The following is a 22488-nucleotide window of genomic DNA, read 5'->3' on the forward strand; positions in this document are numbered from 1 at the left end:
TGTGGCACAGTAGAAACCACAGCCGCCGGCATTTCCGGCCAGTCGGAGGCGGCGCCACGGCAAGACATAAAACGGATTTATTAGGTCATTGCTGTTGGGTAAATTCTCTCGATTCTGTGTGGATTTTCTGTGGCTGAATGTGTGCTGCGTAAGCACTGGATAGATAACAAACTCAGCTGACTCTCATTATTCTAACAATTGTTGGCAAAATGTGAAAACCAACTTGCTGACAACGAAATCTTATTTGTAAATTGAAAAGGCCCCTGCGAGGCGACACAACATTCCAGATTAAGTGACGTCATGGGTAATACGCGATTTCAATAATAACAAATCAAACGGACAGAATCAGCATATCCTGCTAAATACTTGACATATTGAGCAGAATAATTTATAATTTCGGAATTAACTTTAATTTTTATCTTTTCTGGTCGAATTTTCATCCGGATTTAATTGAGAAATAAAATAACGTTTATTTAAATTAAATTTAAATTAAAATATTATAATTGCATTTTTAATCTTAAGTACAGTTGTATGCTAATTTTTCTTTTGGAAACCATTCACTTTTTTGACAAAATTTACTCTTTGAACAATAACTGTTAATAAAATTAAAAACAAATAATGTTAAGTAATTTACAAATCGCTACAAAGTGGAGTAAAGCATTTTATCAATTACTACATCTGCTTGTTTTATTTATAGCAGACCTTATAACCTTTGTCCTTATTTTTTCGCAGTATCAGGAGATTGTTAAATGCAGTGAGGCATTTGTAAGCCAGTAAATAAAATATATAAATATAAATATGCACTTTATTTTATTTCAATTTAAAGTTTTTAATGAGTTTTTCATTCTGCGCTAATGCCTCCGCACGTAAGCTGAATAACTTTGCATGTGTGTTGGTTTGGCGGCTGCAGAGAGGTTAAAGTAGGGGCATGGGAGTTGGGGGCGGGGGCATGGTCCACCAACTCGATTTGTGGCATACCAGCTTATTTATTTGCCAGTGTTATTCAATTTTAGCGCAGATTTTAACAAACTTAAATGCACTTTTTGAATATGAAACTCATTTTAATTGTATGTATGTATGTATTTGTTATTATCGATGAACATAAATCTGCAGCGAGATTCTGCTAATGGAATATTACAGCTCTAAGCATATTTTATAATATTTGCCAGTGCATTAAATGGCAATCGCTGGATAATCTACATAAAAATCAGTGCTGAACAAAAATTCAAAATTAATAATAACAATTTTATATTCAACACACACACTCAAATGGGAAACGCGAATTGGACACAAAATATCGGTAATTAAATATTAAAAAAGAAAATTTGTTTAATCTGCAATTTTCGGAAAATATAAAAAAAAAGCTATATTGAGGAGAGTGACAGTTAAACTAAAAATTAATATAAAATGGGAAATTGCTGAGCGTAGTAATTTGTGTGGAGGCGAAAACATTTTTCCCAAAATATTAGAAATTTATAAAATATTCTTCAAGGGGCTTATAAGTTAAATACCCAGGTAAAAAAAATGTTTGCTAAAGTCTACACAGACGTACCTAATGGAAATGGCTAACAAAGGACAACAATGCGCCAAAGTAGCAATAAATGGGCATCAGTCAACTCGGTGACTGAATGCCAGGATGACCATCGTCCAATTGTTGTCCGCTGACAGCTTTTAAAGCCGCTGCAGTAGCTGAAGCGGTATCTGAAACGGTAGTTGAAGCCAACCCGCTGAGAGGCATATCGATGTAGAAGCGAAGTCTGACATTAATGAGCATTGTGAAATGTTGCTCCTCAATTTGGCTGTCACTCAAAACAAATCCTGTGATGCCCATTGTGAGCGCATATTTCTCTGTGTGCCATTCGGCAATTTTGAATGCTTTGTGTAAAGTTTAATAAGGTTTTACAATTCCAAGGGAGGACTGGTTGGGGCAGGACATGCATATAAAATACTTTACAGCACTTCGATCGGTTTATGCTTATATATTATTGAACAATCTTCAATTATTTGGCGAACCACACTTAATGCATTAAGCATAATTATAAATTCAATAACTTTTTTCCTTTTTACTATACGAATACATTGTATTAAGCATACGACATGTTGCCCATACAATGGACTCAATTATAAATGCAATTAAATCCGAAAAAAAAAATATTTAAAATAATCTTTTTCATATGTTACAAATAAAATTGATTACAGTTATTATAATTGCTAAATGAAATGTAAAACGTAATTTGATTGCAAATGGATATTTCGTATCATATAAATGAACAAAAACGTTTTGGCAAACAATTTGTCATGGCCTTAGTAATTAATCACAAAATAATTTGGTAATTTTAATTTACTGCTTCGAGTAACTATAAACAGCTCATTGAACATACATGCACTAAGAGAAGAACCCTTTGAAAACGGAATCCATTCAAATAACATTTGAAAGTACAAAATTTGAGTGAGTTGCATTCAAGTTAGGCGATTGGCTTTGGCTTCGCGCTTAGTCAATTCTATTCATTTCAGTGTTTGGAATATTTACATAATCAAAGATATTTTACAAAAACGGTGGGGAACAATATATAGTTTTGTTAGTAACAAGAAATTTGCAACAATTTGCAAGCTATTATTATCAAAGTTTTTAAAAGTGACTATGTACTTAAGACAACAACAAACTCAAGCTAGTGCGAATTACTTAAAAGGTATAACAGGTTTAACAAAAGGTATAAAGGTATAACTAATAAAGTATATAACGGACAGAAGGAAAATATATTTCCTTGATCAGTATACAATCCTGATAGCTATAGCCCTCTGTATGAACATGCCGATCAAGAGATTATATGTGATAGAAAGTCCAATTTGAATACTCAGCCAATGTTGATTTCATTTTATCGATAACTTGCCTGTTCGCGAATATCGATACACATACATTTCCAATAGCAATGAAAACCACAATTTTTTACATCGATTTAGACTAATCGAAAGTTTATATCTGAACACAATATTGATGATCTATCATAAGTATCAAGTTTATATAAATTGTAGTCGTGTTTTTTTTCAGTGCACGCATATATAAATGAGCATGCACCGTTAATTAAGATTTAATGAACAGAGAACTGGCATTTCTCTCTCTCTCTCTCTCTCTCTCTGTGTCTCTCTCTCTTTGTCTCTCTGTGTATCTGTCTCTATCTCCATCTATTTCAATTCATATATTTCTCTGTCAACCACGCCACGCCCCCTCAATAGTTTAGTACACTGGCACTTGAGCCGCCCAAATTTATGTGTATTGTGTGCGTGTCTGTGTATGTTTGCGCGTAATTAGGCGACAATAAGCATTTAGTACACATTTTCTGGAACACAACTTTCATACATAATCACACACGCACACACACTATTAAACTTGGCTCCCAATTAGTTGTGGCTGTGTTTACCGCTTTAATGCCACGCCCATTAAATGCACAGGCATCGGGGCCATTGAGCATTTTGGCCAACTGCAATTTGTTAGCTAATTTAAGGCCAAACAGACCGGCAAATAAACAGCCGGCTCGTTTGGCTATTGACTATATGGTCACATCTCAGTACCGTTATCTAACTGCAATTAAAAATTATCTACGAGACGGCATCGCACACAAAATACACACAGCTGACTAACTAAACATTGTCTGTGTGTGTGTGTGTCTGTGTGGGTGTGTCTGTGTGGGTGTGTGTTTAGCATTTCTGGTTCGTTTTGCAAATTTATTTCCATTTTACTGACTCTGTGCAAAAGTTCTATCCAATTTTTTTCTCCTAGGTCTTTCAGAAGTGGGAAATTGCTTTAATCTCAAGTCTTATTCAACTTTGGCAACTAAATATTAATTATGTATTTCTTAAGGAAATTTATAATTTTGTTGTGGTTTGTTAATCATTGCAAATATCTTAATAATCTACTATTATAGAGACTCAAGTTGTAATCGTACTTCATATTGAATTGATGGTCTGCTCCACAATATGAATGTGCAATTTGTGCATTTAAAGCTCGCTTTGAGTGCCTGATGAGTATCGCCATGCTCAACTTAATCTTCTAACCAACTAATTAATTTGCTCAAAATTTGTGGCAGCAAACTTGCATCAGATTAGTAATTATGTAAGCTGCTCACACACGCACAGTAAACACACAGCTCACACACACAAACACACAGCGATGCCCATAAATCCGCGCATAAATACAAATTACAACGGGGCGAAGGGAGTTCAACACACAACGCACACACAACGACAGCAATATCAATTTACTTAGACATATGGATGGCAGTCAAAGGTTAAATAAAAGTACATGCATAATGAAACTGTTTGGAGCTCCTTGGGCTGCTTGTGGCATCATTCAATGCTCATTACTTATGTTTTATGACATCGCCTTAGTTTATGGCATCGCATTTTGATATGAAAGCCATTTAATGACACAGCCAACGCTGACCAGCAACTAATCACTGACTAACGAACTTTCATTAATCCGACTTTCCCTCCACGCCTCTCTCTCTCTCTCTTTGTAGACAATCATACGCGAGATGAATCGGCTGGGGATGATGGTGGATCTCTCGCACGTGTCCAAGGGCACCATGCGCGATGCTCTCGAGGTGAGCGAGGCACCCGTTATATTCTCCCATTCCTCGGCCTACGAGCTGTGCAACACGAGTCGCAATGTCCAGGACGATATCCTGCAGTCGCTGGCCAAAAATGGTGGCCTCGTCATGGTCAACTTCTACTCCAAGTTCTTGTCTTGTAGCGACAACTCAACCGTTCAGGATGCAGTCGGTAAGGGGATCTTAAGATTATGAACTATTATTGTATTTATTTAAAAGCATTTCTCTTATTTCTTTTTTTTATTTATTTTTAAAAAACAAAATATCATAACTAAGTATTCATTATTTATTATATTAATTATTTGATACCCCAATGAGCAGGTACCAAATTTGTTGCATTTCTAAAGCAGAAAAAATGTAGCAATTTAAAAATTTAATTTTTACTGCAGTTGTGCTCAAGTTGTGTAATTTGTGAACTCTGAAAAATCTCGTGCATTTAACATCCAAAACAATTAACGCCACTGACTTGAAGTGGTTTATGTGGCACAGCCACAAGAAATGCCAGCACCACTGATTGTCCACTGGCCATTGTTTCAGCTAGTTCGTTATTGCCTCTCGGCTTGTGCTGTCAGCTATTCTTCGTCTTCTTTTCTTCAATTTTGTTTTGTCATTGCTTTTGACACGCTCTCAAAATAGCGAACGTAATCACTTCCGCTTTCGGTGGCTGCCACACAAATCGGTGGCTTCTGCTCCATAGCCCAGACAGAAGGGTATTTGAATTTGATGAGTGAAGCAGACACACTTCAATAAATAAATATTTTTAAATATGAGATCAGAATTGAAATTGTTCTCCTAAATTTATTCAATTTAGTTTTTTCATTAAAACATTTATCTGTTTTCCACATATGCATATTAATTTTTATCATATATACTTCCATTTAATTGTATGCGTATTATTTCTGAAGAGTATTTGAGCTCTTGCACAATAAATATCACAATTTTATGCTGTTTTCCTTCTCGTCGCGTTTTTTTCGTATTTTCAAATTTATTGTGAAGTTGTCTAATGCCACATGATTTGTTTGCTTCTCTTTGCATCTTTTCATCATGGCATTGCCGCGCTGCGCTGTGGACACATTTACAATTTGCACAATTTTAATAACGATGGCTTATGGCGATGATGTCAACCATAACAATACCAACCAAACTGTGCTCTCTTAACAATGGTACTTAATGAACTTGACAACAACAACAACTACAACAACAACGATGATGATGACGATGATGACCGAATGTTGATGGCAACCCTGTCATTCGATATCCTGCTGACCAAATGCAAAATGGCCAACACACACACACATACACTTATTATTCATATACAGCGCATATTAATCACATTAAGCGCGTCGCTGGCATCGATCACGTTGGCCTCGGCGCCGGCTATGACGGCATTAATTAGTAAGTAAAAGTCATTTATTTCACTTAAATGCGCATTTTCCTCGACCACAAGCTTCAACGGTTTTCAACTGCCACCCGGCTCGCCTTCGAGTCAATAACTGAAACTGTAAAGCACTTGGCGTTTCTCTCTCTCTCTTTCACACACACCCATACACAGAGACAGAGTTCTCCCTCTCTCACTCAGTGTCTCACTCACAGTTCAGGTGGTTTTTAAGTTATTAATTGATTCTATTTAAGTACAGGAGCTTAACATTGGCATATTGCGGGTGGCAATTCATATTGAGGCTCGTTAAGGTATCCAATTCAATAGGGAGAAAAGGCTGCAGATAATTATGCTGCCGACCTCAGGGCTGATTTATTTGTTCAGCAACTTTTTGCTGTTGCATGCAACAATTAAAACCCATTTATCGTATTATTTTTATTGTAATCTTATCTTTTAAAAGCACTCCAAAACTCTTATTCTATAATATATAGCTGATTTTATAATTGTACACAACTTTGAAGCCAAGGCAATATTTCTACCAGCTGTTTTAATGAACACATTCTCTATGAAGATGATCTTTATAGCATTAAAGTTATTTTAAGCCAAGGTAAATTTTATGCTTATCGTAAAATGCACCAAGAAGTTTCTCCATATTTTTGTACACAATTCAACCGTTCAGCCCTTTACGGAAACATTATTGTAATGCCGTCCACACAACTTGTTTTGTTTGTTTGAGGACAGCATTGTTTCTGACATATTCTTATTATCGTTATCATGAATCAGAATTATTTTAGTGGAGGCCAGGCAGTGAATTTGCATACATTTTCGTGCCACTGCATTTCATGCTGGACACATGGCTAAAACAGCAAATCGACGAAAACATTGAACAACATTGAATTTCCGATCGTTATCTGTGCCTGTGCGGCAGCCTTTTCATTTGTTGCGTGTTTTTCAATTAAATATTTATACTATATTGTGTAGCGAAAAAAAATGCCGGACTTTGTTGTAATTGTTGTTGCAATGTGTTATATACAAATGAACATTTTTAACAACAATTTTCGTGTAAATCAATTTTCCATGCGAAGCGAACTTCATTTTACGCGCCGAACAAAGGGAATATTGCAAAAAAGAAAAAAAAAATAGAAAAAACGCAAAACTGAAATTGCGCTTATGAATATTTATAGGCCACTCACCCAGCAGGACATGCACATTCAGGCATACACACATACACACATACATATACATAAAGAGTGACGTACAAGTCCCGAAAATTTCACAATAAATAATGTAAAATTCTATGAAATTACAAAATGTCAAATGGTATTTTTCCGCTTTTCCCCACGTTTCCGCTTCACTCAATGACTGACATTCGACCCGTTAAACAAACAATGAACATTTGTAGCTGCATACATTTTGTTGCAACAATTTTCACTAGTTGCTGCTGCACTGACATTTGACATATTTTCACAGTTTTGCTCAGTTTATCGCATGTATTAGCCATTACTAATAAGGAATACTAACAATGCAACCACAGAAGTTACTAATTAATTATTCATGTGAACTTCTAATTGAATGTAATCTAAATGCCTTAACCGCAAATGATTGTTATTATATACCAAGTACACAAAATAATATTGAAATGCCACACAAAAAGCAAGTAGATAACTGAAATATTTTCGATTGTTTATATATTTGTGTACATAAGCAATAGCAACCGCAGAGGCAACTCAGCCAGCATTGCAACCACTACTGACATGCAACAAGGCTCAGGTCGAGAGGGAGCTCGACTAGGAGAAATAGTTAAAGTTTTCTTTAAAATTACACTAACTACAAATAGTTTCTAGTTTATAGTTATAGCGTATTATAGTGTATATATATATATATATATATATATATATATACAAATACTTTATGGAGTCGGAGATGCTTCTGCCAGCTACAAACTTTTGCTTTATTGTACATTTTTAATATATTTTCAATGGTATATAAATATAAAAACCAACTAAAGGCAAGTGACTTAAATTGATTTTATATTGGCATTTTGAAGAATGCTCGAAGTACTTTAACGAAGTAATTTATATTACATACAAAGTGTCTCAAAAGTCCGAAACTTTCGATAAAGCTGGAGCAGTTTTTGAACTACAACTAAATAGTCAGCGCATTGATTTTGAAAAGAAACCAAAATAGTTAAGCACTCTTTATATTTTTTTAAATAGCCCACATACTTTATGTACTTATAAAACTTACAAAAAATACACCCTGTATACCAAGTACGCACAGACATTAAATATTTCCATGTCATTTGAAACGTTGCCTAAACGCTGCATAATAAAAGTAAATTATTATTTATTTGTGCATTCCTTACAAGTGAGAAGCCAGAAGTATTAATTTATTATTTATTTGGTATCGTTTGGTTTGTTTGTTATTTATTTGTTTTCTGTGGCTCAGACATACATAAATTTCTGCTTTATTATCCAAACAGTTCTTGGACACATTTCTGCCTGTGGCTTTGCATTTTATTTAATTTTTATGACAATTTTTGGCATTAAGTAAATGAATTGTTTCTGAGGACAATGCTGTATGTGCGTATTTGTGGCATGTGTACGTGTGTGGAATATTTTATTGGTTATAATTTAAGGAATTTCAGCAAGTTTATTAGATTAGTTGCCCGTTTTTGACAGGATTTTCTTTTTGGGTTTTTAAAAGAAATTTGGTTACGCTCGGACGCTCAGGGAAGGGAAATAATTTCTATTAAATTCTGGTGTGAAGTCAAAAATAATTATACAACATTTAAATTTGCTGATTTGATCCAGAGTCTGGTGAGTCATGGGTATTATATATTTATATAAATGTATAAGTAAAGACTGTTTCCTTAGCTGTGGCTCATAGGTGGAAATCATATGTCCATATTGACATGAAGTTGCTTGTTTGTTTAGCTTGTTTCTTGGATCCACCTTTGATTTCTTAACCAAAAACGAAAGTATGACTTCAAATTCCCTTTCTATTTGCTTACAGTACACCCAAAGGCCTGGAGGATGTATCCTCGTATCCAACGCTATTTGCTGAACTCTTAGGAGGTGGTTGGACCATCGATGAGCTGACCAAATTGGCTGGCGGCAATTTTCTGCGCGTCATGCAACAGGTGGAGAAGATACGTGATGAAAAGAAGGCAGCTGGGATCAAGCCCTATGAAGATCATCCCAATTTTCGCACTGACGATCCATATAATTGTACTTCCAGCTAATTAAATTTAAGACATAAATTAAGACAGGTTGTACAATAGGCCAGACTTTAGTTACAGTAACTGGCGGGGCATGCAACGAAGCGATTTTGCTGCATATAAAAAATATAATAAATAAATATATATAACTATATACCTATATATAGTAGAATATTGATTAAAATGAATTGCATTCTAGTTGAGATAAGGTGGCCTAGCTATGGTTTGTATAAGCTTTAAGTATAGTTTAGACTAAGTACTAAGTATTTGGATAATTCTCTCTTGGTTCTATGTAAACCCTTCGAATTTTCGGTTATGTTTTTTGTGACAATCTACAGACTGCCAAGAAATGAGTACACCCAATTTATTTATATGCCACCTGCAAGCAGCTTAATTAACGGTTTTCTGTCAACACCCACAAGAAATTCAATTTAAATCCCAATTGCGACTTTCAACTGGACCAAACATGCTAAATAGTAAATGAACAAAAAAATCATTATCAATTATTATCATTATGTTTCCGATTTGATTGATTTAGTTTGTATGAAAAACTACATATCAAGTATGTAATAAAACTATAATTAAATAATTTTCTTAGATTAATGTTGATGCAAATATTGAAAAGTGGGAAAGCATACACTTACATTAAATAATATTCATATTATAAATATTATAAATACTATTAATATATATATACAATTATTAATAGGAAATTACTGAAGGCTTTGCGCATCTAAGGCGAGGCATTAAATAAATGTTTATTAATTAATTAGTTACACATTTTTTAAACAGTTGCGAGCAGTTGTAAAAATGCATGAATACTGAATAAATCAATAGCGTACCACACACTAAATTAGTCAGTAAGCCAAAGTAGGCGTGGCAGCCGCCTCAACTGCATGCCACAAAATTGTATATACTAAATGTAGGTTGGATTTGGTAATTCCAAATAGCTAACTTTTGTCACTCTCGAGTATTATTATAAACAAATACCTTCTCCCCCTCCCCATAAAAGAAAACCTTTAAAATAAAAGAAAACTCTGTCAGTATCTCTGTACCTTCTAAACCTACAAAGAAAAATAAAACATCTAGTCAAATGTGCGTAGTCTTTAAGTAAATAAATATATATATAATGAAATTAAATGAGCAAATTCAATAATTGTACATTTTCTATGCCAAAATATATAAAAACCGACTATTGTTACAATTTTTTATGACGTATTTTATACGATTTTTGTATGTATTTATCTGTATATAACATTTTTACCACAGTATCACACACCGTTTGGTATAATTTATGAAGACAAAAATAACAAAACCTATAGTTTTCTAGTAAAAGAATTAAATATGAATATTGAATTAAATTACAATTACATTGTACTATCTAAGTTGTTAGTCAAGCGTTAGTTCTTAGTCTAAAAATGTTTGCCTACAAGGCGAGGGCATAAAAATATCTGTAAAGTTTACACCCACATACATGCATACATGCAAATATATATATATATATACATATATATATATATAGAACATGATGCAATTTATACACAAGCTCAAACACATACATAATTACACAAATAAACCTTCGATTTGAATTCTTCAAGCGTCACTTCATAATGTGAATTTGTGGATTATTGCATATAGTGAGAACACACACACAAACACACACACATACTAATGAAATGAATATAGTGTATGTAAATCCAAATTGTAGTTAAAACTTGATAATGGGTAAAATGTTAAGCGAATAAATTTCAATAAAATGGCAAACAGAATGCAGTAAAACAAAATTTTAAAGTGTATTTTTCATTTCAAATTTAAATCGGTTGGCTGGTTTGTGTATTGGCTAAGCATGTGTATAAGCTACACACTTAACAGTAGTCTGTTATGCAGTCAATAGCAGTTTGTAAAGCACTTAACATATTTGCTCCTCACTGGACTGCATGAATATGAGGATTGCGCACTGCGCAGCTTCGTTCAAATGATAGAGGAACGTGACGTCACAGCTGCTGTAGCACATTGAAATATCTAATGAATTAATGTAATGTAATGAACTTGAAAGTCTATTTGGCCATTCAAACCTGATTGATTATCACTTTATAGCAACACAAAAAACTATTATTATCTTACTATCAAATACTTCAAAATGCTACTATAGATATTGCGCAAAGAGAGGGCAAACCGGTTACACACTCTCTCGCATGACCTTGTAGCACACTCGCCAATCTCAACTCATATTTTGTTTACATTTTCTTTTTTTTTTTGGGCTTTTCTGACATGGCGTCGGAGAAGGCGGCGCCGGAGCTGCTGGCGCTGCAACCAGAACAGAGTTCTCAGCTGGATGTGGACAACAGAAATTGGATTATCGAGCGACGGGCCGCCGCCGAGCTGAGCTACAACGAATTCTATTGGAAATACATGCGGCCCAACTGGCCCGTCATCATTACAGATGTCTCCAACAGTTGGGAGTGCCGCAATTGGGCGCAACAGAACAACAACAACGGAAGAGATGCGAACGATAATTGCTCAACTGGTGGCCACATCAATTTCGACTACCTCAGGCGTCGCATCGGCAATCTAGCCGTGCCAGTCGCCGACTGCAATGCGACCTATTTTAATAGTCACGCCAAATTGGAATTAAAATTCCACGATTTTTTAGCACGCTGGCAAAGCAACGTGCTCGATTCAAGGGTGCAGCTGGAGCCGAACTTCAATGTGAAGTTAAAGGATAATCTGTACCTCAAGGACTGGCATCTGGCTGCCCAGTTGCCGTCTTATGAGTTCTACAAGGTGCCCAAATATTTTGCATCCGACTGGCTGAACGAGCAGCTGATTGCGGAGCAGAAAGACGATTACCGATTTGTCTATATGGGACCGAAGGATTCCTGGTAAGTGGCAGCAACACTTTGGGAATAGACACAACAATATTTTCACTGCCTGCTTGCAGGACGTCCTTTCATTCGGATGTGTTTGGCTCGTTCAGCTGGTCCACCAACATAGTGGGTCACAAGAAATGGCTTATTATGCCGCCCGGCGAGGAACTCAAACTGGCCGACCGGCTGCGAAATCTGCCGTTCAGCATCGATGAGTCGCAGCTGGAGGAGCACAAGGTGCGCTATTTCACCATCAATCAGACGGCCAATGAGGCGATATTTGTGCCGAGCGGCTGGTACCATCAGGTGTGGAATATGACGGACACCATTTCCGTCAATCACAACTGGTTCAATGCTTGTAATATTGCTCGTGTCTGGAGCAATTTACTGGGCAATCTGAAGGATGTACGCAAAGAGATCGCCGACTGCCAGCAGATGGACAACTTTGAGGCACACTGCCAGACCATGTTGCGCGCCAGCTTTGGCATTAACTACCTCGATTTTATAGAGCTTTTGGAATTCATAGTTGCCCGCCGAATCGCCGCCAGGCTTAAAGACCAACAAACAACAACAACAACGACGACCAAAAACAGCCTCTTACTTTTTGATAAATATGAGATGAACGATTATCATGTGCAATACGATCTCGAGTGTGTGCAACGTCTCCTCAAGGACACAATGCTGCACGAGCCGAGTGTGCAACAGTGTCCTGCGCAGCTCAACGAACGCTGCGAACGTCTGTTGCAGCAGCTGCCAACAAACGCATAGCCTTGGCATATTTTTATACCAAAGTTGTATTCATATACAATGTAGCTTGTACGATTTTATTGTATATTGTAATTTATTTATTATGAAATGTATTGTATATGTATACACATCATACACAGACGCATACAGATACACATATATATGTAACCATAGAGTACTGGATTTATTGCCCATCCGGCCAGATAAACTCGCCCGTCACGGGCTCAGTTCTCAGCCAATAACACTGATCGATTACCTTGAAGCCCAGCGCATCGAACATTGCGTAAGATGGTTTATTCTCTGGATTGACGAGTGCCATCACATCCTGGCCCAAGGCGGCAATGCGCTTGGACATCGCCTTGGTGACCAGACTGCCAAAGCCACGTCGCTTGTGAGAACTCTTCACCTGCAGTGCGCCCAAAAAGCCGCCTTGCAGTCTACGCATATTAAAGATCAGTTTAAGTTATCTTTCTTTCGTTCAGGTTATTGTTCGGATACTAGAATGTCATATTTTCTAAGTATGCACTTCTTTAACTATGAAAAATAACTCAAAAAGAAGATTTTTAGACTGATTAATTGATGAAAATTAATGACAACTAGTTTGTTTTCAATCTAATCTAATCTATTGAGAATTGATAATTGCTAAGTGATTGATGTTCTAGTATCCGAATGACCACTCAAGTTAACTGCTTACCTGATACACCAGGCCACCAATTCCTGGCTGTTCGTTCTATATAATCCAACATTTGCGCACAAGCGAATCTGTCGTTGGATGTAGTACAAGGAACCCACATGATGATTGGGCCACTCATCATTAATCAAATCCGCATCTTTTTCACTTAGATTTGCCAACTGGAAGCCATCTGCAACTCTAAGCAAATATTAACCTCATTTTTCAAGCAAGATTTTTGAGACTTTTGCAAAACTAACTCAATTTGTAGCGCGGAGGCTTCCTTTTGTGGCATATAGTAGAGGTTTGTGACATCGTTGAAGGCCACTTTAAGATTTCTCTCCTGAACCACATTCTGAAGTGTTGTTATATATCGAGCTGGAACAGAACTGCATTTGAGACCGTTTGACCAATCAACCAAATTTAGTGCCTGCTTCAGCAGCTCCATTGAATCGCCCAGACAACCCATAAACAGCTGATAGCGATCCTAAAAGTGGCAATAGACAACATTATAAACCACGTTATCTCTTTAGACACGATGACTAACCACAATCACAAAGAGAGCTGCGTCTTTGGCTCTCTGATCGTCGGACAGTGTGTAGGCTTTAACATTGCGAATGTGCGGGTCAAACTTGAGAAATCCTATAAAATTATCAAGGCAATAGAATTCAGCACAATATTTGGGCCATTGTTGTGTGTAAAGTTGCTGAAATCCTTGTAGCTCCTCAAGGCCAACTGCTTGCAGCTCAGGCGCCATTCCATAAACGTTCACTCAGCGAGACAAACTGAGCTGTATTCAAACATAGGTGCTCTTTATATGAAAGATTTGTAAAATACAATGAGAAAGAGAGAGCAAAGAGAGGGAGAGAGAAAGAGAGCAACACGATGAGCGTGAGATCATCTAATCTTTGAGAGCTTTCTTGACAGACTTCATTTGCTGCTTACTACAGAAACAGACAAATTAGTAAAATCGTTTGTCGCTTGTCAGTTAGTGAATTATAGTTTTGATATCGCTTCTAGTCTCTCAGTGTATAAGCGAGTATTTACCGAGATAAGCTTATTGAGTGGCTTTAGTTTGTGTTCATCGGTTATTCTTATCGAGTATTTTACATCATTAAACAATTAACTAATTGATGTATTTACAGCGGTTTTGTTCAAATTTTTAATTGTGTATGAATTATAAACAATGTACAAATGAATAAATGTTTATATTATATATAGTGAGCATATTTTACTCAGTTGCTCATAAATATACATAAATATTCCAGAAATTATTGTCCATCTGGCCAGGTGAAATCGCCGTTCTCAGGCTGAATGTTCAGCCAGTGGCAATGGTCAATCATCCGAAACCCGAACTTATCAAATATGCGCACAGATGCCAGATTCCCGGGATAGATCTCAGCGATGATATCATCACCCAACTCAGCGATGCGTTGCGAAAGTGCCTGAACTATGAGGCTGCCAAAACCACGTCGCTGGTGCGTCTGCTTCACCTGCAAAACGGTCAGAAGACCATCTTGGTCTCTACAAAAGATGTAATTTAAAGTTAATTGGTTTAATTATTCAGTTTGAAGAACACATCAGACCTGATGCACCATGCGACCAGTTCGTGGGTTTCATTGTCGTATAATCCCATGCTGGGACAGAGGCGTATTTGCCTTTGGATAAAGTAGAGGGAACCCTCCTGGTTATATGACCATTCCTGATTGATCAGATGTGCATCCCGTTCAGTTAATGATTGCAGATAGAAACCAGTTGGACATCTGTTAAAAAAGTTAATATCGAATAAATTTGGCGATCAATCCATGTGGGTGGATCAATAACCTACTTGACTTGGAGCTGCTGCTGAGCGTGCTTCGCTGGCAAATGATAAAGATGGGACCGATGATGATAGTCAACTGTTAATCCCTTCTGCTGCACCACTTTGAAAACAGTTGACATATAACGATCTGGGATTGTTGAGCAGAGCAGACCCTTTGACCAATCTAGCAAATTTAGAGCCAGCTCCAACAAATTCAAGCATTCGCCCAGGCAGCCCACAAACAGCTGATACCGATCCTTGAATTAAAGTTCAAGTTAGCGAGCTTCCACTGTACTATTGCAGCATAAGCTAATCGTGTACCTACCACGATCAGAAAGAGTCCCAGCTCTTTAGCACGCTGATCCCTTAAAGTGTATACATTCAAATGCTTCATTTCCGGCTCGATTTTGAGAAACGCAATGAAATTCTTTAGAATATAAAATTCCTGACAATGCTTGGGTAAATCCCTCCTGTACAGTGCCTGCAGATTGCGCAGTCCTTGCAGATCCACCGATTGCAATTTCGCTGACTCGGCCATATTTGATGATGAGATGCCACTAAACAACTGCGACTTGGTTGTTTCCTCTTATATGGCAGTTACTTTCTCGCTTCTTGAATAATAATAATCTGAAATCTTTATCTAAATATACATATATAGATAAGGGATATCATTTCTCTGGCTCGTCTGCTCATTTACTCATTTGCCGGCCATTTTATGGAGCCATCTGCTCTTGGCAAACACATGCTCCAGAAATAATGCTCGTCGCTTAGCAACTCAAAGTCCAGTTTATCGAATACCCTACAAGCAGTTGGATTTTGTATATTAACTAAAGCTGTGACATCCTGGTTCAAGTCGCATGCTATGTCTTTTGATATGGCAGCGACTATTAGCATTCCAAATCCGCGACGTTGATGTGTGGGAAGCACCTCCAGAGCGCCCAGGAAACCGCTTTGTAGTCTGTTAAACAAAGATGTGGCAACAAGGATGAATAAGTAAAAACTTTCTGTTCTTTCTTCATTATTTTTATAACCAACCTTAAGCACCAGGCGCATAGCTGATCCGTTTTCTGTTCGTAGAGTCCCACACTAGTGTTATTTTCAATCAGCAGCTGGATCAGCTTCAAGGAGCCAGGATGACGCGCTGACCAGCGATCGTTGATCAGATCGGCGTGCTCCAATCGCACGCTGTCCAAGTAATACCCAAATGGACAGTTAATCTGCAGTTCATTGGCCTTCTCGCAGGGCAGGCGATACATAATGGTCTTCATTTCACGTTCTAAACATAGGCCACGTTCCACTTGAAACTCCTTGTAGATGCTGTGATGTGTCTGGTGTAAGGCGCTGACCTTATAGCCAACTGTCCAGTTCAGCAATCCCAATGCTGACCGCAATTCAGGCGTCCTTTGCCTGCTCAAATTGCTGAAGAACAGTTGATAGCGATGCTAAATAGTTGGAATAGTTAGGTGAATTATATAAAGAGCTGCCTAAGACGTAAGAGATTTGTATCTGTAATAAAATCCATTAAATGAATCTTTAGAAATTCAAATACAAACCACCAAGATAAAGAGTCCATCCCGACGCCAGTCTCCGTTTAGTGTGTAGAATTTGAGATGCTTCAGCTGCGGTTCTTTGGCCAGCCAGTGCACATAGTTGTCCAACCAGAAGTGGCCAACACAGTGTTTGGGCCATTCTTGTTCGTAAAGTTCTCGGAGCGCCTTTAGATCAGCTGTTTCAGTTATCGTTGTTAGCTGCGCTGTCATTTTTAGTGCTGTGCAAAGAAAATAAATGTTATTTGCTGAATTAAATCCATTGTTGATAGTCGCTGTATTCATGTTTCGCATAATCGCCAGAGTGGTAAATGTTTCGGCATTATTTACTTTGGTTTATTGATCGTTGTTTAACTAATCTTTTGCCCTTTCGTCGATCAGCTGCAGATCAACTGTTAACTGTTAACAGCTTGTTGAAATGTAATTAACAGCGAGCAGGTCCACATATAATTTGAATGAAATATGCGAAAATAATTGGGAATTCATTAAAATGTGAACTTTGTAATTTGTATTCGAAATCTTTTACAATTTTCAAAATGTTATCTTGTGCAGTTTCAATGTACTGCAGCCAACTTCACGCTACGCAGCTTTTACTCTCACCTGGCAACCATTTCACCTAGATGGCGCCACTTCGCAGTACATTCAGTTCGTCTACTACACACTAGATGGCCGAGGCTAAACATTAAAAATAAGACTGTTTTTTTTTTAGTAAATTTCAAAAAACTTGTAACTTTTTATTTAAACAGTGGGCGCTTGTTGCTGTCATTTTACGTACATGTCTCGAGTGTCGCTTTCGTGTATATACAAAAAATACCAATGCTTAAATTACTACGTACATATAAAATCGATATAGTACAATTGCCAATTGTCTTGTTTTTTTTTGTTTTTTTTTGTTTGTACAATTCGTTATACACAGATTAACATTTAACATATAAAAATTACAAATTACAAAATATAAAATATATATTTACAGCTAAACAAGTATATATATATATATATATATGTATATATATATGTGTATATGTTTATACGATCTGCAAATAGTTTTTTTTTTGTGTTGCCATTTAGGAAATTGTGTTTGTTTTTTTCTTTTTTAATACTCTTGCAGAGGATAATATACAAGGTATATTAGCTATTGCATAAAGCATAGTCTGTCTAGCCAACTATGTGAACTCGGTCAGTATTGAAGCCACTTTGCTGAAGCTTGGAACATATATCTTTAATTGGTGCAGGTTAAAAATCAAGTCAAGTTTTATATTGCTCCCAACATTTATCAACATCGGACAACTATATTAAATACTATCAAAATTTAGACTGCTTTTAGGTTAATTACTTGCTGCAAGAGTACGACAAATTCGGCATGCCGAAGATCGATTTTCTTTCTTGTTTTTTGCTTTTCTTGTAGTTCAGGATTTGGGATTTTAGGGTTCCTGCTTGACCGTTAGCTTTTCGGCTGCTTTTGTTGCTGGTGTTGATGCTGTTGCTGTTGTGGGAAATAGTTTGGAGGCGAGCGTTTGTTTCAATTGCTGTATGGACTTGGATTCCTCCGACTCCTCATCCGCCTCGTCCTGTTGCTCCTGTTCTGCCTGCAGTCGCTTCAGCTCCAGCGCCAGCGCTTCCGCTGACTCCGATGATTGCGTGGGCGTATGCGAGGATGTGGGCGTGTCTGAGGCTGAGCAGCTCGATGATGCAGAGCTGCGTGATTGCGTTGCCAAAGGCAGTGACTGTAGTTGTTGTTGTTTTTGTTGTTGTTGTTGCTGTTGATGTTGCTGATGCTGCTGCTGCTGCTGCTGTTCTTGTTGCTGCTGCTGTTGCTGCTGCTGCTGCTGCTGCTGCGTGACCTTGCCCATAAATGAGCGTATCTCCTCGAAATAGGACTCCTCGCTGGGATTCTCACAGAAGCGTCTTATGCAATGCATCCGCTCGCTTACCCCGCTCAGCGCGCTCAGCGACACCGCATCCGATTCGTGCTTCTTGAGATGGCGATCGAGATTCGTTTGCTGGCCAAAGCAGCGTTCGCAGATCTCACACTTGAAGGGTCGCTCCTTGTTGTGGATGTTGCGCACATGACGCTGCAGATTCGAGGAGATGCTAAAGGAACGTTCGCAGTATTTGCACTTGTACGGCTGCTCGCCCGTGTGGGTGCGCAGATGTCGCGTCAGATTCGCGGAGCGTGGAAACACCTTGCCACAAAACTTGCACGTATATCGATCCTTGTTGCGCTGCTGCTGCTGCTGCTGTTGCTGTTGCTGCTGCGGCGCCAATGGATTGCTGCTGGCAATTGCTGTGGGCGTTTGTCGCTGCTTGGCTTTGCGTCGCGTCTGAAACTCCTGGAGTTGGGGATGTGGCTCCAGCTTCGGTTCGTTGCTGTTGCCCCAACAACTCAGGTCGCTCTTCTTCAGCGGATGACGAAATGGAAAATCGCTTGCTGCAACACTGGACGCTTGCGGAGGTGGAGGTGGCGGCGGCGGCGGTTGCGGTTGCGGCGCTGCTGCTTGATGGAATACATTGCGATATTGCAGTGGCAGCGTTTTACTCATTGCCTCCAGTAGCGTTGTCGCTGTGGGCGCTGGCACTGGCGCTGGGGGCGTGGCAACACCCTCACGCAATGCCCGCAACATCTTGCGACTCATATCGAAGCCCAGATCGGCCAGTGAGGCGGCTATATGATTATTGTTTAGCTCCTTCTCCTTGACACGCTGCGTGGCGAACATTATCAAATTGCTATTCTCATCCTCCAGCGGCTGTGCAGGATGCTCGTCCACATCATCCAACTGCTGCTGCTGTTGCTGCTGTTGCTGCTTCTGCTCCAGCTCCTCCGCCTCGAGCAGCTGGCGACGCTTGTGGGCCAATCGCAAATCCAACGGTTGATCGTAGCTGCTGCGTCGTTTTGCTTTATTGCCATGATGATGTTGGTGTTGTTGTTGATGTTGTTGGTGTTGTTGTTGGTGTTGGTGTTGCTGGTGTTGTTGTTGCAGTTGTCGCGCTGTTGTTGTCGTCATGCTGCTGGTCGCTGTTGCCGCCGTCGTTGAGGCGGACAGATCATAAGGTACATGTGATATATACGATGTGGGTATTAATCCTAAGGCAGGGTATACGCAGCCCTGTTTTGGGCTAGGAAGCATCTTTCTTGGTGAGTGGTCTTTCTCTCTCATAACTGTTTCAAAAACTGTTAACCCAGTTTTGTTCTTGTTGTTCTTGTTGTTCTTGTCCTTTATCGTTTCTCAGTAGTTGCTCAATTGTTGTCAGTTTTCTTCTTCTTCGATTTCTTCTACTCCAGTTATACTTATTCTTATTTGTTATTGTGGCTGCCTTCGAGTTTTAAAATTATTATAGACACGGCTTATAAACCTGAAAGAAAACATAAAAATTTAATCAATACTAATTTATGCCTGTGTATAAAGAATTGTAGTTATAATCCTAGAATTAAAAGTTATTTGATAAACAAAAAATGTTGTATGGATAATGATCAAATCCTGATATAATGATCAATTCCGCCAGGCACCGATCTATATACTGTCTTTATAGCAAACAGTCGATTACATAAAGATAGCCTTTAAGCTGAGGAACTTGAACTTGATTGCATTGAAAATGACATACAGACGAATATTGATATATCGATTCGTCTGGGTCAACAGATCAATAACATATATACACTATGGGGTCGGATTGCGTTGCAAACTTCACAGCAAAATTAGAAGTACATTGATTTTTTATATATTTTAAGACCTCAATTTATAGTGTTTACTCAAAAACCAGACAAATATTTGATGTTTTCTTTGCCTATCTTCATGTGACTAACCGCAATTCTAATATATCTCTATCTCTTTTACAAAAGATGTCAGGCTCATTATTATTATTTATATTTATTAAGATACATATGTTAAGTTTTTTTAATGCCCACATTAGCCTCAATCATAATCAATCAATCAATCAATCAATGCTCCTTTAATCGAATCTTTGTTTTTATCTATTTATCTTAACCGCTTTGATAACCATTATCTGTACTTAAAATGGCTGCTCACTAATGATATAGCTCAATTAAATAAATCTATGACATGTCACATTTATTTCAGGTTCATCATCATCATCATCATCATGATGATTATTATGTCATCCATATGCTAAATGCAGCATTTAGCGAATTCCGTTTCAGTTTCTGTGTTCTTTGAGCTGATTATAATAGATATTACAGTATCAGATAGAATTCCCACAGCTGTGCCAGTTTTGATGGCTCCGGGTAATTCCCATATACGTCATGCATTACTTTTAACCAAAGCAACAACAACAACAGCAGCAGCAACAATAGAAATAATGCCAAAATAGATAATTGCCACCTTAACAAGAACTCAATTTTCAGACGACATCTTAATTCAGTTGCCGTTTTATTTTTTATTCTTATTATTTTTCTATTTTGTTCAACTTTTTGTGTATTTTTGGCGCAATGCCAAAAGACGCCGTCACAGCCGCTACAGAAGTTTAAACAATTGTTCTATTGTGTGTCATTTTAGGACGGAAAGAAACAACAACAAGAACAACAACAAAAGGCAAAAAAAAAATACAAAATAAAAATAATAATACTAACGGTATCTAGAGTGACGATTATGTAAGACAAACAGACAAAAAACACTGACAAACATCTAAGTACACACAGCTGAGCCATAGGCTGGTTGGTGGGGCGTGTGTGTGCCTGTGTGTGAAGATGGGGGAAGGGGGGTTTAGTGGCATGTTGATGAAGTTGCCCTCGTGGAGGTCGTCACTTAAAGGTGCGTGCAAGGCAAACTGCGTAGGCTGCAGTTTAAGCCAACTCCAGTTGCCAGTTGGCAGTTGCCGGATTTTGGCCTCTTGGCAGATGGCACGCAAGTCATGTGAACCAAGCCAGCAGCAAACAGCTTAAAGATTTGCCAACAAAAGCAACACTCAACTGACAGTCTGCTGCAATCAGTGTTGCCACTTTTGCTACCTGTTCCCTCTATCAAATCTGGCTTTTTTTTACTATCATAAAAAAACATTTACATACAAATTATGATGATAACCATGCCTGAAGGACTATAATTGCTGGGGACTTTAATCAATAACTAACTCCATTTAGCGACTATCGATACAAATCGATAACCGATAGCAATAAAAGACACAATTGTAAAAATATGGTCATCCAATTGATACATAATATACTCTAACATATTGAGCAATTATAGCAATGTCATTCAGATCGGATAAGAAGCCAAACAAACTAATATAATAAATATGAATTAATATATTTAACAGGTAGCTGCAGGGTATCTCTTAGTCGAGCTGTAGCGCCTGGAACGTTTTTACATGTTTAAACTAACTTTATAAATAATCTTCTATCAAATATCTCAAATTTTACCTGCTGAAAATTCGTCAGAATTTGACTTTATGCTTTATTTATTAGTTTTTCTTCAAAATATTGACAGCTGTTTTTTTTTTTAATATTCCAGCCAAAACTAGCTTTTTTTGGGTTCTCAGCAGTTGGCAACATTGGCTGCGGCAGCTGTGGGCGGCCTATGAAGCTGCAACTGCAACAAGTTGTTGATATCTAGAACAGAATTTTTCACTAGACATTTTCCGTGGGCTGGTGCAGCATTTAGCGACTTCAACACACAATCACACACACACACACACACTCA

The 22488-nt window shown here is 37.9% G+C and overlaps 6 protein-coding genes across 6 annotated transcripts in view; 2 read left to right on the forward strand and 4 right to left on the reverse strand.

Annotated features, from left to right (window-relative positions):
* The window catches only part of LOC6562014, a 58409-nt gene extending 48591 nt beyond the window's left edge, over positions 1-9818 (forward strand). The window contains exons 9-11 of the mRNA XM_032735984.2: positions 4518-4779; positions 5927-6002; positions 9001-9818. Coding sequence (XP_032591875.1) covers positions 4518-4779; positions 5927-6002; positions 9001-9229 — 567 coding nt within the window. The 3' untranslated portion in view covers positions 9230-9818. The remainder of the gene's footprint in view (positions 1-4517; positions 4780-5926; positions 6003-9000) is intronic.
* A 1647-nt stretch (positions 9819-11465) lies between these two features.
* Positions 11466-12981, forward strand: LOC6562003 (2-oxoglutarate and iron-dependent oxygenase JMJD4 homolog). The gene is made up of 2 exons (XM_001988469.2): positions 11466-12087; positions 12147-12981. Exons 1-2 carry the CDS (start codon positions 11477-11479, stop codon positions 12838-12840), a joined length of 1305 nt encoding a protein of 434 aa, XP_001988505.1. The 5' UTR covers positions 11466-11476; the 3' UTR covers positions 12841-12981.
* On the reverse strand, positions 12892-14273 carry LOC6562002. The gene is made up of 4 exons (XM_001988468.2): positions 14037-14273; positions 13750-13976; positions 13514-13690; positions 12892-13256 (listed from the first exon to the last, which is right to left on the reverse strand). The coding sequence occupies exons 1-4, from the start codon at positions 14244-14246 to the stop codon at positions 13004-13006; spliced, it is 867 nt and encodes a 288-aa protein (XP_001988504.1). The 5' UTR covers positions 14247-14273; the 3' UTR covers positions 12892-13003.
* A 392-nt stretch (positions 14274-14665) lies between these two features.
* LOC6562001 lies at positions 14666-15842 on the reverse strand. The gene is made up of 4 exons (XM_001988467.3): positions 15616-15842; positions 15318-15547; positions 15076-15252; positions 14666-15013 (listed from the first exon to the last, which is right to left on the reverse strand). Exons 1-4 carry the CDS (start codon positions 15826-15828, stop codon positions 14761-14763), a joined length of 873 nt encoding a protein of 290 aa, XP_001988503.1. The 5' UTR covers positions 15829-15842; the 3' UTR covers positions 14666-14760.
* A 128-nt stretch (positions 15843-15970) lies between these two features.
* LOC6562000 lies at positions 15971-17260 on the reverse strand. Its single transcript, XM_001988466.3, has 4 exons — positions 17168-17260; positions 16844-17058; positions 16326-16732; positions 15971-16248 (listed from the first exon to the last, which is right to left on the reverse strand). The coding sequence occupies exons 2-4, from the start codon at positions 17048-17050 to the stop codon at positions 15984-15986; spliced, it is 879 nt and encodes a 292-aa protein (XP_001988502.1). The 5' UTR covers positions 17051-17058; positions 17168-17260; the 3' UTR covers positions 15971-15983.
* Positions 17261-17899: 639 nt separating this feature from the next.
* Positions 17900-20167, reverse strand: LOC6561999 (transcription factor btd). The gene is made up of 2 exons (XM_032736189.2): positions 18596-20167; positions 17900-18532 (listed from the first exon to the last, which is right to left on the reverse strand). Exons 1-2 carry the CDS (start codon positions 19990-19992, stop codon positions 18259-18261), a joined length of 1671 nt encoding a protein of 556 aa, XP_032592080.1. The 5' UTR covers positions 19993-20167; the 3' UTR covers positions 17900-18258.
* Between the last annotated feature and the right edge of the window lie 2321 nt (positions 20168-22488).

The sequence above is a fragment of the Drosophila grimshawi genome, unplaced genomic scaffold, assembly GCF_018153295.1.
Source record: "Drosophila grimshawi isolate 15287-2541.00 unplaced genomic scaffold, ASM1815329v1 contig_1377, whole genome shotgun sequence".
NCBI classification, from domain to species: Eukaryota; Metazoa; Arthropoda; class Insecta; order Diptera; family Drosophilidae; genus Drosophila; species Drosophila grimshawi.

Bases quoted from the DNA above. Each gene is read 5' to 3' on its own strand.
- LOC6562003 (XM_001988469.2), top strand. From the start codon at position 11,477: ATGGCGTCGGAGAAGGCGGCGCCGGAGCTGCTGGCGCTGCAACCAGAA. The intron at 12,088-12,146 runs GTAAGTGGCAGC...GCCTGCTTGCAG, and splicing joins ATGGGACCGAAGGATTCCTG to GACGTCCTTTCATTCGGATG.
- LOC6562002 (XM_001988468.2), bottom strand. From the start codon at position 14,246: ATGGCGCCTGAGCTGCAAGCAGTTGGCCTTGAGGAGCTACAAGGATTT. The intron at 13,977-14,036 runs GTTAGTCATCGT...TGCCACTTTTAG, and splicing joins CAGCTCTCTTTGTGATTGTG to GATCGCTATCAGCTGTTTAT. The intron at 13,257-13,513 runs GTAAGCAGTTAA...TAATATGCGTAG, and splicing joins TTGGTGGCCTGGTGTATCAG to ACTGCAAGGCGGCTTTTTGG.
- LOC6562001 (XM_001988467.3), bottom strand. From the start codon at position 15,828: ATGGCCGAGTCAGCGAAATTGCAATCGGTGGATCTGCAAGGACTGCGC. The intron at 15,253-15,317 runs GTAGGTTATTGA...CTTTTTTAACAG, and splicing joins CAGCAGCAGCTCCAAGTCAA to ATGTCCAACTGGTTTCTATC. The intron at 15,014-15,075 runs GTCTGATGTGTT...CATCTTTTGTAG, and splicing joins CTGGTCGCATGGTGCATCAG to AGACCAAGATGGTCTTCTGA.
- LOC6562000 (XM_001988466.3), bottom strand. From the start codon at position 17,050: ATGACAGCGCAGCTAACAACGATAACTGAAACAGCTGATCTAAAGGCG. The intron at 16,733-16,843 runs GTTTGTATTTGA...CCAACTATTTAG, and splicing joins ATGGACTCTTTATCTTGGTG to CATCGCTATCAACTGTTCTT. The intron at 16,249-16,325 runs GTTGGTTATAAA...TTTGTTTAACAG, and splicing joins CTATGCGCCTGGTGCTTAAG to ACTACAAAGCGGTTTCCTGG.
- LOC6561999 (XM_032736189.2), bottom strand. From the start codon at position 19,992: ATGAGAGAGAAAGACCACTCACCAAGAAAGATGCTTCCTAGCCCAAAA. The intron at 18,533-18,595 runs GCAACAACAACA...GCAATCACGCAG, and splicing joins CAGCATCAGCAACATCAACA to CTCTGCATCATCGAGCTGCT.